Here is a 20,099-nt window from a genome sequence, read left to right on the forward strand (position 1 = left end):
ATGCTAGAATATTTTATTTGTACATTAGCGATCCTTGATATGCTTCCACCACTTTTTCTAAACATTGGCACACATCCCATCAAATAATCGTTCCCTTGTTGCCTTTTTTGGGGTATGTTCCCTCAATATTATTGGATTCTACACGAAACAATGTGCTAACCTTGGCCATGATGATTAATGTCCCATAATGCTAGTCTAAAACTCAACAAGCAACAAAGTAGCAAAGAGTTGGAGTCCAAGCATAGGGATCACTCAATAATTGAAAAATGAAAGACCTAATGATTACCTAAGACCCTATAGGATGTGTCTTCACATGCTAAAGGTTATTAGCTTTTCTCCATATATAGCTAATTCCCATCCAAGTGACTATGAACCTTAAATCCTAAATTTATAACGACAATGCTATATGCTAATGCATAATGTGAAGGCATTGATTGCATTTAAACATTATGCTTCAACCTTTCTCCAAACCATCCTTGGAAATTAAAACACATAAACGAGATGGTAAAAATTCAAAGCTCATTATTTATAAATCAGACTTATGGATGGTGGCATCAAGCAAGGATTTGAAGTGTTAGGTTTACTATAAAAACTCTTTTATTCATACTCTTAGCTTCACATTGGAAAACTCATGTACACTTGCATTTTTTCTCCATGAAAAAATGATTGTATAGTATGTACTATGGATATTGACCCATTTTCCACAATACAAAGAGTGAGATCAATCACACTTTGTTCTAAAAGTTAATGCGAATAAATATCTCATCAAGATAAATAGAACTTCACACTCAACAACAAACAAACAAAAATGCGGGCAAAGTAAACACATGACGAAAAGTGTCGGTTCACCCTACATGGGGGATAGAGATGCCAAGAAATATAGCCAAAAAACAAAGAAACAAGCACATGTAAGGGATATGGCAATGGTTATTGTTTGAACATAGTCAGCACTCTACGAGACATAGGCAGACACGGTATGCTTCTAGGCACAGTCTCGAAAACCCGGGATCATCGTAGGTTCAAATACTACAGGAGGGCCCACCGAATGGACACGGACAAGCGCTCGTCTTGGATCACATACAAACGCAGACACAAACACACAAACACACACACACATAGACACACAAAGACACACACAGGAAGGAAAGAAAGCTTTTGGTTGTGGGCCTGAGCTGGAGGTTACCTATCTATCAAGTGGAGCAACTTTTATGAATGTCTCTTTTACTTGCCCAAAAGAGTTGAAGGAATAGAAGCGAGACCCTGTTTCGCCCCTCGGCTCTTTCCTCCAGATCTAAACAAATCGAACAAGAACACAAGCAAGAATAAATTTTCCACGCACGATTCTCCCTTCAATCCTCTCGGATCTGTCGCGGTGAGTCTTCTCTTCTGCTCTGATTGTAGAAAATAGCCCTCGCAATTTTCTTCAATAATAAGGTCCGCATCATTCGGATCGACTACATACCATTTTCAGGGCTTGATCTGATTTAGGTTTATTCACATCCTGCTTAAACATAGCGATTTTAGGGTTCCAAATTCATGCTCATTTTTGGGATCACGATATACAAAATAGATTGGGTTATAAAAGGGAAAAGGGGAAAATGTGCTCTGTGACCACAACAGGTAAGAAAATCTACCCATGTTGATGAATCGACATGTTGTGAAATTCAGCCTACTGATGTGGCATCCTCTGCAAATTCAGGTAAATGATTATGTCTGTTGACATGTCATCACACCACACTGCCTGCTGCCTGGGGAGGTAAGGAATTATATGTGCTGACTTGGAAGGTTAATAATCATGTGTGCTGACATGTCAACATATGATTAAATACTTCCTACTCATGTGATGTCTTATAATATGCATAAAGTTCAGGTGATTATGTGTGTTGACATGTTGATATGTTAGTAAATACTACTTCCGAATGTAGCAGGTAAGTAATCGTATTTGCTGCCTGTCAACATGTTGTTAAATAGTGCTTGATGATGATGTGGTGGGCACGTAGATGATGTGCACTGACATGTCAACACTCGTTTCTGATATTCTCGGTTTTATGTGCTGACATGGCAAGATTTCATTGAGTATGCTGCCTGTTTACATGACATTGACTTAGAGTTCCTTGCTGGGCTGCAACACCTACATGTAATTACTTATGTGTGCTGCCATGTCAACATTTTGTTAACTACCACCTGCTGACCTGGCAGGTAAGTATTTGCCTCTTGACATATCAAGGTGCAGCTAAATGTTGCTTGCTGATGTAGCATTGGCTTCATAACTGTAAGTTCTGGTGCATCGACACATAATTAAATACTTCCTGATGATGTGGCATGCATTTCATAATTGTATGCAGCCATCCCAACGCATCAAATACTGGCTTCTGATGTAGTGTCCATTTATGGCCTGCATAGGTTACTGATTATATGGCATTGACTTTGAGTCACTGACAATAGAGATATCTTAATTCTAGCTTCCCTTGTTTGGTTCTCTAATTCAGGAACTATCAAGATCAAAGCAGTTTTGCTAAGATCTTGGAAATGAATTGATGAAAATAAATAACCAATTATGAGTCTTATGAAACCAAGAAGGACAAGGTTCAAATTCATTGATAACTGAAGTTTTTACTGGGTGAATATCTGAGTATTGTACAAACACCCTCCGCTGTCTACCAAGAGGGAAAAGCCATGGCACAATACGTTTGTGATCCTAAGCCTTGTTACATGCTAGATCCATCGTATACGAACGTTTGTCATTGTCATCCTAACATTATTTATATGTCCATAAAAAATTGCAACTATTGTGTTTTAAAATTACCTTTTCATTAATGTTTGCATGTACCTAAGTGCACTTACGCAAAATGGATTATGTTGATTCTTTGTAACTTTTGGTTCCATATACCTTCAAAGCATTCCATGGACATACATATAACTTTCTTTCTTTCTTTCAGGCTTCAATTTGCTTTATTTGGGCTTCTTCAGGGAGCCCATTAAGATCAAGCAGTATTTGCCAAAACCTTGACAAATACAGTGACTTAACCCTTTCAAGAATGGCCGATTTTGCTGAATTAGAGGCTCAAGATGGGGTGAGATTCACATGGAACATATGGCCTAGCTCCAAAGTTGAAGCGAGCAAATGCGTTGTTCCGATGGCTGCTGTCTATACGCCCCTACGTGGCATACCTGAGAAGCAACCTCTTCCTTATGTTCCACTGCGATGTAGAACATGCTCGGGTCTTCTATGTCCCTATGCCCAAATTGATTTCATGGCTAAGCTTTGGGTTTGCCCTCTCTGCTTCCAACGAAACCACTTCCCTCAACATTATCACCACATTGCCGAGAATAACTTACCACCTGAGCTCTTCCAACAATATTCAACTGTGGAGTATGCACCTCCTGCAGAGAAGGCATTAACACCTGTTTTCCTCTTTGTTGTCGACACCTGTTTGATTGAAGAAGAGCTAGGTTTCTTGAAAACAGCTCTAAAACAAGCCATTGAATTGATCCCAGAGCATGCATTGGTGGGTATGGTCACATTCGGTACTCAGGTACAGGTACATGAGCTTGGGTCAGCAGAGATGCCGAAGTCATATGTCTTCAGAGGTTCCAAAGAAATTAGTAAAGAAACAATCCTTGATCAGCTTGGTCTATCTTCGGCTCGACGAAATTTCCAGCCGCGGGGACAGCAACCAAACCTTCCTAGCAGTGGGACTTTTGTTAGTGGCATCAGTCGCTTCCTTCTTCCTCAGGCTGAATGCGAGTACAGCTTGGGAGCGGTTAGAATTCTTACTTTCTCCTTCTAACTAATAACCAGGGGAGACACCCAAATACTCCTAACTTGTTGCGTATTTATTGAATCCCCTAAGTTTTAAACAATTACCAGGATCACCACCTATGTATATATAATTTCCTGGTAATTTTTAAATCGTAGGGCCATTGTGGTAAATAATCAACAAGGTAGGCGTATTTTGGTGATTTCCCCTAATAACTACCTCGAAAAGACCTCTTGTTTGCAGAGTTGGATGGGATGATGACGATCATTTCCACATTTATGACAGCTTCTGGATGATTTGCAAAGGGATGCATGGCCTGTCCAAGCAGTTCATAGACCCATGCGTTGCACAGGTGTGGCCTTAACAGTTGCAGCTGGATTATTGGGGGCTTGTGTGTCTGGCACTGGAGCTCGCATAATGGCTTTTCTTGGTGGACCATGCACTGAAGGGCCAGGCACGGTAGGCTTTCTTTTATTTCCATAGTTTTGTTTTTGGTACCCAGTCTTTCATAGGTTTTCCCCCTCCGAAGCAAACTTGAATTAGACATACCTTGTGTGCAATGGCGCAAAAGCATATGAATAGATGATGAGATGAATTTTTATGTATAAAATAAAGTGACAATGCATTATCAAGGACTCTAAGGATAACACATCTCAGAATTGAAAATGCATTAGGATTTAGTGATGAGGCATGAATTAACTACCAGGAATTAAATTGAAGTTCACACAGATCGAATTGGTGGATGGCTTTATCTAGACATACACAGTGGACATAATGCTAGTACAAGTAGAGTACTTGCACACTGTGGGAGGAGATGGGTTGTTGATTGCGCCTAGGGTAAACTAGAAATTAAAGTTCTGAGAGAGTTCTGGTTAAATCTGAAGCTTCAACTAGATATTTTTCCATTTGTGTGAGACTCAAGACTCAAGACACACATGTGCACACGAAGAATAATGCATGGCAGATTGCGTTTCACATCTAGAATACATAATTCATGGTCAAGAATGCTCATCACAGTGCCTTTATTTGCAGATTGATTGTTTTGTCAACTATAATATTTGTTTTGAGAGGATTTATGTCTAGGCTATGCATGAAATTGGAAATATCAATGCTTCTTCAGACATGTTTCTCATGTAGTACAGATTTTGCACTCTCCTAAGTTGCAGCCACCATAATTTGAAGCTAGATTAGATAGATCATAGGATTTAATCTTGATTTTTGATACCCAGTTTTTGACGTACGCAATCGTGACAGATCTGTATTAAACCTGAAAAACTGGAAGATATCAAAGACCTTAGGAGCTGCAAGAATACAAATGAGATACATGTAATAGCAAACATTTTGTTTGTGTCACTTGCAAGGGTATCAAGTGTTTGCCTTTTGAAAGACAGCGAAAACAGATTCTTCCTCATTGTTTTCCTTTCAGGAGAGCAGTGAGCAAGAAGAATCATTCTACTTGACAATCTTGTAATCATTTTCTTTTACATCAGAGCCCATCTCTATGGTGTACCATACGCTGTAATAGAGCCACCACTGCCATAGCTGCCTTGCATCCTCGGATTACTCTGCTTAGTACTACCTTGATTGATTCACTACGAGGAACTACTCTCTCTGAAAAACCTGGTTTAATTTCACCTTATACTGGGGGCGTTTATCTATGGATCTCTGTAGTGGGTATCTATTTGTTCTCTTGATAGGCTTCTGTACCTGTATTTGCAGTGTGCATTCATGAATTCCCTGGAAGGCACTGAAAATGGAAGCATGTATAGAAAATGGCAAAATGAATTATTTGACCCTCACAAGGGAGTAACGACAAGTACTGCAAATAGAATTAAAGGATCCCCCTTTTACAAGCAGGTGTGAGAAGACAATTTACTTATGAAGAGAAATGAACCCATGACTCATGAGCAAGGCCAGCCAACAATTTTAGACTGCCATTTTTTGGCACCATTTCTTGAAGTGGCTACTGAAACAGATGATTGAACCTCTCTCCTGGATATCCGAGGTCATGAAGGAAGGGTGCATTCTACAGTATCTATCGTGGAGATCATGGAAGAGTTTTCGAGGTAGAGTCTTGACAAGCAATACATATTTTGAGTTGATGATCTTACGTTATCTTACATAGCTTACATGAGATAGTGTACACTGGATATTCTTATGGATGTGTAGAGGGGGAAGTTGCTATTATATAGAGTAGGCAATGTAGTCACCAAGAAATGTACCCGTATGATCGGAGGTTTTAAAACAAAACAGGTAAAAAATGTTTCTTAAGCAATATTTGGCGGTATGGATGCCGATGGTGTTTAAGATCCATCTCAATTCCTTTGCTCGGGGGTGGTTGGGAGGAGAGCTGGCCTTAATTATGAATATTTGCTTGATCTTTAGCTCTATCTTTAACTGAAGACCAGACTAAACCAGCCCAAGGAATGTTCAGAGGGTAGTAAAATTCTAGTCAAACCACGAAATTTGCTTAGAATTAGAATTAGAATTTTTATCGTCCATAAAGAGGCCAAATTTGACCTATGGGACCAGAGTATACATGTGTTCTTCATATGTGTCTCCTTCCTAAGAAGGGGTATTCATACATTGAAGCACAAAGTCTCTATGTGTGAATAAAGCACACATATGAGCTCAACCTTCTAGGTGGTGTCTTAAGTATGGCACTTAAGTTATTACGCCCTCTTAGTATGTTAGCATATCTTGAACGAATTGCACTATATGTTGAGCATGTGAAGAGCAAGTGACATTCATCCTCTACTACCATGCCTTCATTGCATACTTTACATGTCTTCAAATTCATTACATTTTGATACCATGATGCAACTTCAATACCTAACTTGTGAGATCGAGTGCGAAGTAGTGTAAGGGTTCGACGAGCATTACTACTCATATTAGTAATGAGATAAAGTTGGATACGGTCAATAGGCATTCTTGCTTTATATTGAGACCAATATTCAGGGTTGACATTTGCAATAGAGTATTCTAGCTTTATCCCCATAGCACCATCCCACTTCATCCTTAATGATTCCACCAACCTTTCCTCAATCATTACATACTACATATCATTGGCCGAAAGCTCTAAAAGATCATCCACACCCCATCTTCTAAACCATTTCCGTATGTCAACACCCAACCTGAGCTTAATTCCACAACCAGAGAAGTTTATATAAATGAAGAAAGGTTTTCATCAACCAACTTAATTCTACATCAAGGAGGCTAGATTGCTCTTGAATAAAAAATTCAACATTCTTTTGGCCCCAAAACTAGCAGTTTAAGACCTCTTTCAGTACTGAAGCCAATATATACTGCAAAGACAGTATATCAGCTATGATTTCATTTGTACTTCAACGTGACTCCCTTTTTTTTATATCTGAATTTCAAGTTTTCATCAATAATTGATGAGTTTTGTATGGGTAAGCAAAGTCTTCTTCATGCTGCCAAGTTCAATTATAGCCCTCTCAGTTATTGATACTTAAGTGAATATATGTAGGGCCTCACTCAAAGTGGCTTTGTACGGCATATATTTACAATAGGACGCGCACACCTTACCAACCACATGCCGATCCCTGGGCCTGCCAGCTGTGATTCCTCTGGTCTACAGATCATTGGCCCTCAATGGTTTCACATTGGCTATGCAATGTTGTCTTGCCCAATATCAACAGTTCTGAGGATCAAGTAAAAAGGAAGTTGAGAAAATAGAAAAATAAAGATTTAAGTAATGTAGTAAAAGTGATAAGAAAACACCTCTGGGTGGAATACGAGTAGCTTCTGTTACAGAGTATAATAAGATGTAAGTTAATTCCATAAAAGGTCTCATGAGCCATATGTCACGAAGGGTCTTACCTTCTCATTGTTGAATCTTGATGTTGATGCGAATCAATTTGACAAACTTGTGAAAATTAATTAATGGAAATGAAAACTCAAGAATGTCGAGAATCGAAGCAATAAGCTGGGAAAGAGACAACCTGAGCAAGGTGCTAGAGGTAGAGAAGAACAAAAATATGCAAGAAGTAGAACATTATTTATTCGACTTCTGCACCTGCCCAGCGTTGCTGCTACTTTTGCTATCTCACTCGCAACTTCAGTTTAGTTGCATCCAATATTAGCTACTCCCTGTGGATGTTGTAATTTGTAGTCCATATTATATGTTTTAAAGGGTTCATATAAGATATTTCCCTTTTGCACTTTGATGTTTTCATTCTTAGATCTAATAGCATGCTGAAATTTTTTATATTTTGCACCAAGCTCTACCATATCCCATATTATTGGAAAATTCATTCCACTAGATTTTGAACCTAAGTAGCTTTCATGCTTTGAAATTTGATAGTTGCTGATAATGTTTTATAATAAAAAATCCAATCCAATATCATTTGATCTTCATTAACTTTGGCTTTCCTTCACAGATTGTTTCTAAAGAACTTTCAGATCCTATACGTTCTCACAAGGATCTGGAAAAAGATACAGCTCCATTTTACCACAAAGCAATTAAGTTCTATCAAGGTTTATCCAAACAATTGGTGGATCAGGGCCATGTTCTGGATCTTTTTGCATGTGCTCTCGATCAGGTATATATTCTGGGGATGTTGTGGTTATAGCATAAATTCGCTAAACAGAATCTGTGGTTTCCATACTCTTTTCTGCCCTATATGTGATAGAAACTACAGTTCTCATGTATAGTATAACTGCAATAGTAATTATAATGTAATAAGTACAGTAGTGCATATTCGTTGACCTTGAAAATGATTCAAACCCCTATAAGCTTATATATGTAAATTTATATTTACCTTGGTTGTCTGAATCTGTGTTTCTATAATCTTTTCTGCCCTACATACGATACAAACTACAATTCTCATCTATAGTGTAACTTCCATGGTAACTATAATGTAGTAAGTACAGTACTGCATTATATTTTACCTTGAACATGATGCAGACCCCTATACGTTCATATATGTAAATTTATAATTAACCTGGTTACTGTGTTCAGGTTGGAGTGGCAGAAATCAAGGTGGCAGTAGAAAGGACTGGTGGATTGGTGGTGCTGGCAGAGAGCTTTGGTCATTCAGTTTTCAAGGATTCATTCAAACGTGTCTTTGAGTCTGGAGTTAATGCCCTCGGCCTATCCTTCAAGTATGACAGTCTTGCTATTTTTCATTTCTCTATGTTATTAGGAATACTGAAATGCTCGCACTTGATGGTTTCTTTCTTGTGTATTGCAGTGGAACATTTGAGGTTTTGTGTTCCAAAGATGTGAAGATCCAGGGTATAATTGGCCCTTGTGCATCATTAGAAAAGGTTTGCAGCTTCCTAAGATATTGTTCGTTGCAGTCGATCATAGAGAAAAACACCAAAAGAACCCTAACTTGTTCGTTATTGAACTTTATAAATTTACTGCAATACCCCTCTGTAATAAATAGTAAGCTTTCTACAAGAGAAGGGTATTCCAGGAACTGTTTAATACTCAACAGAGTAAATGTTTTCGTGTTTTTATCTTGATTATTGATCTTTGAAATATAATGAAATCAATATTCATGACAGAAAGGGACGTCATGCTCAGAGGTAGTGATTGGACAAGGAAACACATCAGCTTGGAAGATGTGTGGGCTTGACAACAGTACTTCATTGACAGTGTTTTTTGATGTCGTCCCCTCAGAGCAATCTAATGTGGCTCCTCCTGGTGGACGCCAGTTGTTTCTCCAGTTCTTGACTCAGTAAGTTCTTCTATATGTATTGCTGACCCAAATATTTGCCAGACGCTCTTTGAGTGTTTTTCTTGTGTAAATGAGGAGAAAAGTTAGTAATCTCTTTAAAGTAGTTGTTATCATTCAATGAAAATAAGCCTTATCTACTTTTTTCAATAAGTGAAGTCCATTCACTTATTGAAAGAAGTAGATAAGGGTTGTGTTCACAGGGGCCATCTTTGTGGACAAGATAACTACAACACACATCAATATAATATCTTAATGTGGTTACAGAGTATTTAGATTACTCACTGTATTTTCAAGCAAACTACAGATTATTATAGATGAGTTCTTGTTGCATTGGCTTATGTATGTAACATAAATAAAGGTTGTACATATGTCAGAACAGATCTTTGTATATAGAACCTCAAAAAGCATTGCAGGTTTCATGTTCGAGTCTGATAACTACATAGAGATGTAATAGTGACTCGGTAAGGTGTCTGTTGTCTTCTCTATTTTTCTCGTTATGCACTACAGGCTAAATGCTGAATCTGGAAGTGCTACTGCCTACATTTAAATGCTAAATCTTGAATAGTTCTAATCTGGGAATTGTTGGGTTCTTGCTTTGAATCCCAAAAAGCTTCACCACTTTAGGGTTCTAAGAGTATTTTTAGACATGGGGAAAAAACCTCCAAAAGAGGGAAAAAATGCCCCTGTAGTCCTAAGTGTGTTCACACACATCATTGTCCTAAGTGTGTTCACACATTACTGTCCTAAATGTGTTCACACACATCACTATCCTAAGTGTGTTCACACATCACTGTCCTAAGTGTGTTCACACACATCACTACCAAAATATGTCAACAAATCCCCCTTGGGAGTGATGCGGTGAACAAGGAGCTGACACTCATGGTTAAAAAAGTGCCAAGCTATGTGGATAGAGATGAATCCACAAATGGGATTAGGCCTAAAGCTTTGCGGAAAGCTTCAAACTTCTCCCTAGGCAGAGCCTTTGTGAAGAGGTCTGCAATGTGCTCCTGCGTGGGCACATAAGCCAAACTGATCTCTCCAGTGGAGAACCTTTCCCTGACATAGTGATAATGCACCTCAATGTGCTTAGTGCGAGCATGGAACACAGGGTTCCTCGCAACTGCCATTGCGCTTTGACTGTCAGTGAAGATGGTGGTGGCAGAAGACTGACCAACACCCAAATCAGCTAAAAGGCGTCTGAGCCACACACACTCAACTGTAGCTGTGAAAGCTGCCCTATACTCAGCCTCACAACTAGAAGTGGCCACAGTAGGCTGCTTCTTGCTCAACCAAGATATGCATGAGCTACCAAGCATGAAGCAAAAACCACTTGTGGACACACGAGTGTCATAACAACCAGCCCAATCAGAGTCAGAAAAAGCATGCAGGTCTGGCGGTAGTGATCCCCCCTTGGGATAAAACAACCCAAGTGACCGGGTACCACTCAAGTAGCGAAAGATGCGCTTAACTGCCTGCCAATGCTTAACTCCTGGGCAATGCATAAACCTGCTCATCTGAGAGACAGCAAACTGAATGTCAGGTCGGGTTATGCATAAGTAAATCAAGCACCCAACTGCTTGCTGATAGAGAACAGCGTCAAATGCATCTTCAGCATCATGAAGGCTCAAACGTAAACCTGTCTCCATGGGAGTCGCAATAGGTTTACAGTCTTCAAGGCCAAAACGCTGTAATAATGTGTCGATGTATTTCGATTGACACAAAGCTATTCCACCATCAACTTGCATGAATTGAATGCCCAAATAATGATGCAAATGCCCCAAATCTGACATCTCAAAGGAGGCATGAAATCAGCCTTAAAGTCAGCAATATGCTTCTCATTGGGACCAGTGAGCAACATATCATCGACAGACACAACCATGATCAGAAATACATCATCAGCACGCTTAACATATAAGGTGCTTTCAGTTGGACTATTCTTAAACCCAAATGCAATCAAATAGGCATGTATCTTTTCATGCCAAGAACGCAGTGCTTGCTTCAAGCCATATAATGCCTTTCACAACCTGCACACTTTGTGTTCATGCCCTTTTTGCACAAAACCACGGTGCTGGGATACATACACTTCCTCATGAAGATCACCATTTAAAAATGCTGTTTTAATGTCCAACTGATGTACATTCCAACCACGATGAGCTGCAATTGCACAGATGCTACGAACAGTAGTCATACGACAGGTGGGAGCAAAGGTCTCATCAAAATCAATGCCTTTTTCTTGGGCATAACCTTTCGCAACAAGCCTAGCCTTATACCTGTCAATTGTTCCATCAGGTTTACGCTTTAGCTTATATACCCACTTAGTGCCAATAGCCTTCTTGCCAGGAGGCAAGTCACATAAAGACCATGTAGCAGTCTTCATAATAGCCTCATATTCTGATTGCATAGCAGCCATCCAATTTTCTGAATTTTGTGCTTCATCAAAAGAAATAGGCTCACTCTCATTGCAAAGACTAGAGGCAGCCATTGCATAACAATCTGATGCAAAAGAAGCACTATGATAACTTGAACGAGTACGGTATGGCAAAGGAAAATCCAATTTACTGTCTTGCAAAGTCTGCAACAGCCATCTAGGCACAATCTTTGCCTCCTCTATATCAGCCCTCTCATTAATAAGTGCATCATGTAAGTCTGCATCAGAAATAGAATGATCTGCATCAGAAATGGAATGATCTGCATCATTATGAGTAGCTTCCAAAGGCTGAGAAGGTGCCTCAAGTGGGTCAACACTTAATTGTCCACTTGTAAATAGAGGCAACAAAGTGTCATACACATCTTTGGAGCTAACTGATGTCTCCTTCGTACATGAAAGAAGTGGCTGAATTGCATCCTCCACAAAAACAACAACCAAAATGCGTTTAGATTGTGGATGATACAGACGATAGCCTTTACTTTCAGAACTATATCCTACAAAAATACATTTCACTGCTTTATCATCCAATTTTTTGCGTTGTTGTTTAGGCACTAATGCATATGCCAAACAACCAAAAACACGCAGATTAGCAACAGATGGCTTTTGGCCATGCCAAGCTTCATATGGAGTGATAGAGTGCAATGCTTTAGTGGGACACCTGTTAAGTACATATGCTGCACACATGACAGCCTCAAGCCAGAAACTATGTGGTAAATCCTGACTTTTGACCATACACCTCGCCATTTCCATGAGTGACCTGTTCTTTCTGTCAGCAACTCCATTTTGTTGAGGTGTATACGGCATTGTACACTGATGTTTTATCCCACGTTCAGCCAGAAATGCATTAAACTCAGAAGACATATTCTCCCCTCCTCGATTAGAACGAAGGGTGCCCATTTTACATGATGAAAAATTCTCAGCCAAAGCTAGAGATTGTTTGAAGCACAGAAACACTTCGGACTTTGCCTTCAATGGATATACCCATGCATGCCTAGAAAAGTCATCAATGAAAATCACAAAATAAAGATAGTTCCCAAGAGAATGTGTCTGCATAGGACCACAGATATCGCTATGAACAAGCTGCAATTTCTGCGTAGCTCGAACTGAACCATCTTTTGGAAAGGATGAACGGTACATTTTGCCCAAAATGCAGCCTTCACAAACATGCTTCCGAGGTGCCTCAAGTTTGGGCAAGGAGGACACCATTTCAGATTTCTGCAGGTGAAGCAAACTTGCAAAATTCAGATGACCAAAGCGTGCATGCCAAATCTTTGCATCTGAAATAGCCTGAGAATCCTGTATTGCACATGCTGAATCATTTATAGATCGTTCATAATCTACGAGCTTATACAGCCCACGACATAAAATGCCAGAAGCAATAATAACATCCCCATTGGACAGATCATAAACTGTACACCTGTCATCAACAAATTTAATAACCAAGCCAACCTTGGCTAATGCTGAAACTGACAACAGATTTTTCTTGATCCCTGGCACAAACAAAGCATCTGACAAGATGAAAGGACTACCATCAGCAGTAGTCAAAATGATCTTACCAACACCCATAACTGGATAAGCTGAGTTGTTGGCGCATGTGATAGTATTCCCTGTAGGGGCAAGCTCCAATGAAGTGAAGAAATTGCACTGCGAGGTAATATGTTTGGTTGCCCCACTGTCGAAGTACCAAACATCTGATTGTGCAACAAACATACATTGTTCAAGTGAAGATGGGTCAAAACTACAAACAATAGTAAATGCCCATTCTTCATTCTGCACAAGATTTGTAGACTCTATTTTTGGTACAGAAACTTCTGCAACAAGTCCTGCCTCTTTTTTCTTTGCCTCTTTTGCAGCCAATTTTGGACAGTTCTTTATAATATGATCAATTCCTTTACAATATTTGCAAAATAGTTTTTGTTTCTACTCTCGTTTTTTTTCATTCACTTGTGAATTATTAGCAAATCTTTGCTTGCTAGCAGAAGAGTTCCATTTACCTTTGCCCTTCTGACTAGCTAGGAAAGCTTGATCTGCAACACGCATAATAGACCTGTTTTGCCTAGACTGATCTTCCTGTAACAAAACAGAGACTAGCTCCTCGAATGATAAGGCATTGGGATTGCCTTTCATCATTAAACGAAGAGTAGAAGCAAAACTCTGATATGAATCAAGAAGACCATTTAGAACGGTCTACACAAGTGAACTATCTGGTATCATTTCATCAGCAGAAATTAATTGTTCCTTGAAATCTTTGATTTTTGTAAGAAAACTGTCCATAGAATCCCCTTCATTCATGTGCTCGCTCTCCAATTGTTTTCGGAGATAAGCAACACAAGCCTCATTTCTTGCTTGGTACAAAGTGGTAAGAGTATCCCAAGCATCCTTTGCTGTCTTGCAAGAGCGAATATGGGGAATAATGGCACGCTTCATAGACAAAGCTATCAAAGCATGTGCCTGAGCATCTCTGCCATCCCAACGAAGTTGCTCTGCAGTTGGTACAACAGAAATTGTAGCATGGGCATCAGCAGGATGATCAACATCCTCGATAGAATCAGTACCATCAACATTTGTGTTCTCAACAACAGGACGTTTTTCAGCCCCTTGAACCACATTCCACAACCCCTTTGCTACTAATACATGGCGCATAATATAAGCCCAAATAGGGTAATTTGTTCCATCTAGTTTATCCTCAACAACAAGCATCCGAAATACATCATTGCTCTCAGCCATGGCCATGGACTGAACACGTTTTGATGTAAAAAATGGACTGCTGAAGGGAATAACGTACCTCTTTGACTTGAAAGATGAACAAATGAAGAGAAAAGGGAAGCAAATATGATTTCTAAGGGTTATAGGAATATCTTGGAAGACTCAAGGAGGCTTTTTCTAGGATTGAATCGACTTGGAAGCAGAAAAACGAAACACAACTGAAACTGCGCAGAGAAAGAAAACACATAGAAATTTGTTTTTTCAACAGCAGAAAAACGCCACCACAGATGGCACAGATGGACTGCGTATGAGAGCCGTTGTGTTGCTGCTCAAATGTCGCTTTGTAGCTCTGATACCACTGTTGGGTTCTTGCTTTGAATCCCAAAAAGCTTCACCACTTTAGGGTGCTAAGAGTATTTTGAGATGGGGAAAAAACCTCCTAAAGAGGGACAAAATGCCCCTGTAGTCCTAAGTGTGTTCACACACATCATTGTCCTAAGTGTGTTCACACATTACTGTCCTAAATGTGTTCACACACATCACTGTCCTCAGTGTGTTCACACACATCACTACCAAAATATGTCAACATCTTGAATAGTTCTAATCTGGGAATATGATCTGCAAAGATGCTGAGATGATTAGTCAGACATCCAAATTAACCTATTCTGTGAATGGCCAAATCCAGCAGCTAGGCAGGTAGCCAGCTTGACTTCAATACCCATGGTTTGCCATTCGATAATAGTTTGCCATCAACATATGGAAATTGCTCATTATGTTTGTCTCATTGCATAAATGTGATTTCACTATGAAACCTCTCTATAGACCAGGGTCACGGGAATAGTACATGCATGGAAAGATAATTTTCATTAATAGCAATTGTGTTCTGTCGGTGGTGTAAATATGATTATATATATATATATATATATATATATATATATATATATATATATATATGTATGTATGTATGTATGTATATATCTTGTTCTGTTCTAGGGCAAGGTGAAAGAATTTTTAAGGAGAACTTGCATACAGTTTTGTTTTTTCCATTTCTGTTTGTCTCAATCTTTGGAGTGCACTTGAGTTTTTAAGAAAGTTGTGCTTTGGTGGGTGAAGATGGAAGAGTTTGTGAGTGCACCTACACCTATGATTCTGACATACTGCTAGCTTCAATCACTTACAACCTGAAGCATAATCAGCCATGTGTTTCCTTCATTTATTCTTTATCTGAGTAAAAACACTTTTTAGCATTCTAGTATGTCTATCATAATTCATCTGCCCTAGGTAATGGTTGATAAAGATGTTGTACCTAATCCCATCATAGGACGTCATGTTAGAGTGTCTGAAATTTTTGTGCCACCACATGAAATAGTTGGATGACGATTGTAATCGTCTGCATCATATATCTTTTAGGTATCAACATCCTGATGGTAAGGTGCGAATTCGTGCTACCACAGTCACCAGACGTTGGGTTGAGGGTGCTGAAAATGTAGAGGTACTAACCCAAACCTGTTAAACTTCAGGTTAAAAAGACTACTAGATTCCTGTAATGCATGTGATAAACATAATTGTCGTTGCGTAGGATTTAATATCAGGTTTTGATCAAGAAACAGCAGCTGTCGTCTTAGCTCGATGGGCGTCTCATAAAATGGAGACAGAGGTAATACCATTATTAAACAATTGTTTCTCTTCAGAAGCACGCCCCTAGCTGATCGAAGATGGGGTTGTGCTAGCATGCTTTCAAAAATTAAGTTTAGAATATGGATGTCCTCAAACAGGAAGAGTTTGATCCCACAAGATGGTTGGATCGGTTGCTGATCCGTCTCTCATCAAGATTTGGGGACTACAGAAAGGATGATCCGGCATCATTCAGATTCAATGCAAGATTTTCAATCCTCCCTCAATTCATGTTCAACCTTCGACGGTCACAATTCGTTCAGGTGAAATATGACAAATTACACCCATTGGACAAAACACCAAAATACCTTTAACTTTGAATGTTTACCTGAAAACCCATGTAGTACAAAATCCACAATTACTACAGGGGGTTATTCCTGTATTTTTTAAAAGTAAGGGGCATTCTGGTAAATACCCAACAGTTTATGGCATTTTGGTTTGCTCTACATGTTTTCATGGATTTATTCGTGTGCCAAATATCTCTGCACAAAAGACTGAATAAAGGCTTGAGTTTTTGTGATGCAGGTATTTAATAATAGCCCAGATGAGACAGCGTATTTCCGGATGCTGTTGAACAGAGAGAATGTGACAAATTCAGTTGTGATGATTCAGCCTTCCCTCATCTCATATTCTCTACTTGGTCCACCAGAGCCCACTCTCCTCGATGTAGCTTCCATAGCTGTTGATAGGATACTTCTATTAGATGCATATTTCAGTGTTGTTGTGTTCCATGGGACAAATATTGCACAATGGCGCAATGCCGGGTATCATAATCAACCAGAATATCAGGTTTGCCTGTTAAATAATTCATGCGTTATGGTCAAACTAAGTATGTTTTCAGAAGAAAAAGAAATGCTAGAATAACTAGAATATACCTAACTTTTCTTGATATTGACAAGAAAACCCTAAGTTTTCTTAAAATTAGTAAATATCTGTATAGTGCAAATTTGTTTACTAATATAATGGAGGGAAAAAGACGTAATTTTTGTGCAAGGCAATGACACAATCAAAATTCCAGATTTGTTATGTTTCTTCTTGCTGGTGGTCAGTTAGGGAATATATGCCCTGGTCATGTAACCTTGTAGTCTTAAAAAAATTTATATGAGTTATTATTTTTAGCATAAGATGTACATAAACATAGTGGTGGAATGTACAATTTTATTGATATTCAGAAAGTTAAAAAGGCACATTAAAATGTAAGGAAAGCAAATGTGAGATTTTTTTATCTTTCTTGCAATGCAGAATTTCGCTCAACTACTTCAAGCCCCATTAGATGATGCTAACGCAATCATTGGAGATCGCTTTCCAGCTCCACGGTTGGTGGTTTGTGATCAGTATGGCTCTCAGGTTAGTTTAATTACCTATCAAAAGAACCCACCAAAAGACACTCCAAGAAAACCCTGCATTAATGTTTTTGTACTAGATGTTATTCGGTGATTCTGGAAAACTTTAGGGGTGTACTCCCAAATGTGTGTAACATTCTGTATATTTACTAAGATTACCCCCTGAAGTTTCAAAACATTACCGAAATACCTAATTTTTGTTCTACTATGGCATTTGGTAATGTAGCAAAAGTTTAGGGGTATTTGGTGTTTGTTTTACTAGTTATGGAACTCTGGTTGGTCAGCATTATGTGATTGTTATCTTTTATTTTTAAAAGGCTCGCTTCCTCCTTGCAAAGCTCAATCCGTCAGCGACCTATAACTCAACCCAGGGTCCGGCCCCAGGTGGAGATATCATTTTCACTGATGATGTCAGCTTACAAGTATTTTTTGAACATCTACAACGTTTGGCGGTTCAATCATAAAAGGAAAAAGCTTCTCAAATGTCTCACTTGTTGATTAGATTAATTGCAAAAAGAAAAATGAAAAAGATAAAAAAGATAAGGTAAGAAGTTATGAATCCAAGCCTTTGGTCCAATCTTCATCTTGGATGTATCGTATTGAGTTAGCTTTTCATCATAGTATATCCGGGAGATTTGTGTAGAGAAACAATTTGTCATAGAGAAATCCTTTTCTTTTTCTTTTTTGTCATCCTGAGTGGCAATTGCCTTGGAAAAAATCCCATATGGTTGGACTATTCATTAATTTGGAAAAGTGTAATGCGGAGCTTAAAAAGTCCAAGTGAGGAAGAATGCATTACCAGCTTGGTGATTATTTATTTATAACTAGTACCTACTATTTCATTTGCACTTTTGAAAGATTTGAGTGCTTTTTCTCTTTCATCGGTATAAGAGCAATTTGTTTCATTGATTTGGAATAGTTTTGCTAATTATTTATGGTAGCTATTTCACTTAAAGTTTTTAACCAAAAATAAATTATTTCACTTTATATCGAGAGATCCCAGTAGATGATTTTGTTTTAAATATTCAAAGTAATTATTATCCTTTCTGTGTGAAGTTTGAGTTTCTATTTGCAAGTGTAGGTATGCAAGGCTTCACTTAGTAATTTCAAGCTTCAGCTTGGTATTTATGTGTCTTTGAACTTTTTTATCATACAACAAATGAAAACTCGAATAGCAATTTGATATATGATGAGAGATTCTTTATTACGGGAAATTTATTACTGTGCTTATTTCAACGTGTGAGGTGGGGAAAGTACTTGAACTTCAAACAGAAGCCTTTGGGTTTTCATCAACAGTTTGAAAACCTTCAGATAGTGTTCACATGACCCTATGTAGATTCTCTAGCCAGTAGATTGGTTTTGTGATGATCTAACAACTTTATTTATACATACATCAGCTAATTTTAAGATTGCAACCAACTCTATTTTTGAGAGAGATCTCCAACGAAAGTAAGCATAGTGAATGATTCCAACCAACTCTATTTTTGAGAGAGATTTCCAAGGAAAGTAAGCATGGCGAATGATTTCAACCAACAGAGGGATTTCCAAGGAAACTGATGTGGAAAAATTCACAATTTGTAATAGTGTGAGCACCAGATTGTCATGCAAGTTGAATATTGACTGTGGTAGAATTTGTGTTGACTTTATTTGGTGTGACAAGCACTGCACATTTCAAAAACATTTAGAACCAGGAACACAAATACTGTAGTCATTGTATTTCTAATGAGATTTTAGCCCCATCTTGATTGGAATCATGACTAAAAGTATAGAAAGAATCACTGCAATTTGGTCAAGGTCTGTATCAGTCCATTCTCTTATCTAGGAGCTAAAATTGTATGTATGGGTATATTGAAGTCAACAGTAAAACAGTTCCAAAATTAATATGGTGCTTAGCTTATGGATTGTGAGTCATCATCACATTTGATTGTGTCCAAATCATGATATGAGATGTGAGATCTTTGAAGGATGGCAATGTTGAGTGATGAAGCACAAAAACTATGCTGGATGAGCTTCCTGAACCTTTAGTTGAGTCATTATGAGTTGCATGACTTAGTATACATATAAGCCACACCCATTTTTTATCTGGCATCAATGTAATAATGTGAATAAGAGAATTAATAATGTTCTCTGCTCTTTATTTTATAATACTTGGAATGCTAGCGAGTCACACAACACAAGGTTATTCATTTGAAGGACCTCCACGTCTTCTTCCCCAAGGTGGGGCAACAAGGGTCCTTGGTCCTTTGCAAGATACTATACACTAGTCTTGCACATCCATGACAGTTTTGATTTATTGCTCTTTGACATTGTAGCAGAATTTCTGACATTGTGTGCAAGAACATAAGTGATCCCAGTTTGCCAGATAATTTGATGAATATCAGACATTTCAACATCAAGCCTTGACATGCTTGTAACCTTTTATATAACTAGTAACCTTCCTTGTCATTCTTGTAAGACTTACCATAGATAAGGTCATAGC

At 38.5% G+C, this 20,099-nt stretch overlaps 1 protein-coding gene and 1 pseudogene across 2 annotated transcripts; one reads left to right on the forward strand and one right to left on the reverse strand.

The window, feature by feature from the left end:
- The first annotated feature begins 1,238 nt into the window (after window positions 1-1,238).
- On the forward strand, window positions 1,239-18,468 carry LOC147869228 (protein transport protein SEC23 E-like). 2 transcript variants are annotated; one of them, XM_087327594.1, is made up of 14 exons: window positions 1,239-1,372; window positions 1,700-1,756; window positions 2,940-3,764; window positions 4,047-4,220; window positions 8,165-8,326; window positions 8,746-8,888; window positions 8,978-9,053; window positions 9,297-9,469; window positions 16,014-16,095; window positions 16,183-16,260; window positions 16,379-16,540; window positions 16,803-17,066; window positions 17,520-17,624; window positions 17,938-18,468. In XM_087327594.1, exons 3-14 carry the CDS (start codon window positions 3,039-3,041, stop codon window positions 18,082-18,084), a joined length of 2,292 nt encoding a protein of 763 aa, XP_087183720.1. In that variant the 5' UTR covers window positions 1,239-1,372; window positions 1,700-1,756; window positions 2,940-3,038; the 3' UTR covers window positions 18,085-18,468. The 2 variants fall into 2 exon arrangements, with proteins under 2 accessions (XP_087183720.1, XP_087183717.1); XM_087327591.1 differs by lacking the exon at window positions 1,700-1,756.
- LOC147869229 (secreted RxLR effector protein 161 pseudogene) lies at window positions 10,123-11,115 on the reverse strand (annotated as a pseudogene).
- Window positions 18,469-20,099: the final 1,631 nt, after the last annotated feature.

This window comes from Azolla caroliniana, unplaced genomic scaffold (genome assembly GCF_043228905.1).
Source record: "Azolla caroliniana isolate FFs.n. ecotype wild unplaced genomic scaffold, voAzoCaro1.0.p SCAF_1, whole genome shotgun sequence".
NCBI lineage: Eukaryota > Viridiplantae > Streptophyta > Polypodiopsida > Salviniales > Salviniaceae > Azolla > Azolla caroliniana.

Excerpts from the sequence above, each read along its gene's own strand:
- LOC147869228 (XM_087327594.1), top strand. The coding sequence starts at position 3,039 with ATGGCCGATTTTGCTGAATTAGAGGCTCAAGATGGGGTGAGATTCACA. Across the intron at positions 16,096-16,182 it reads AGGGTGCTGAAAATGTAGAG|GATTTAATATCAGGTTTTGA; the intron begins GTACTAACCCAA and ends GTCGTTGCGTAG. Across the intron at positions 16,261-16,378 it reads CTCATAAAATGGAGACAGAG|GAAGAGTTTGATCCCACAAG; the intron begins GTAATACCATTA and ends GTCCTCAAACAG.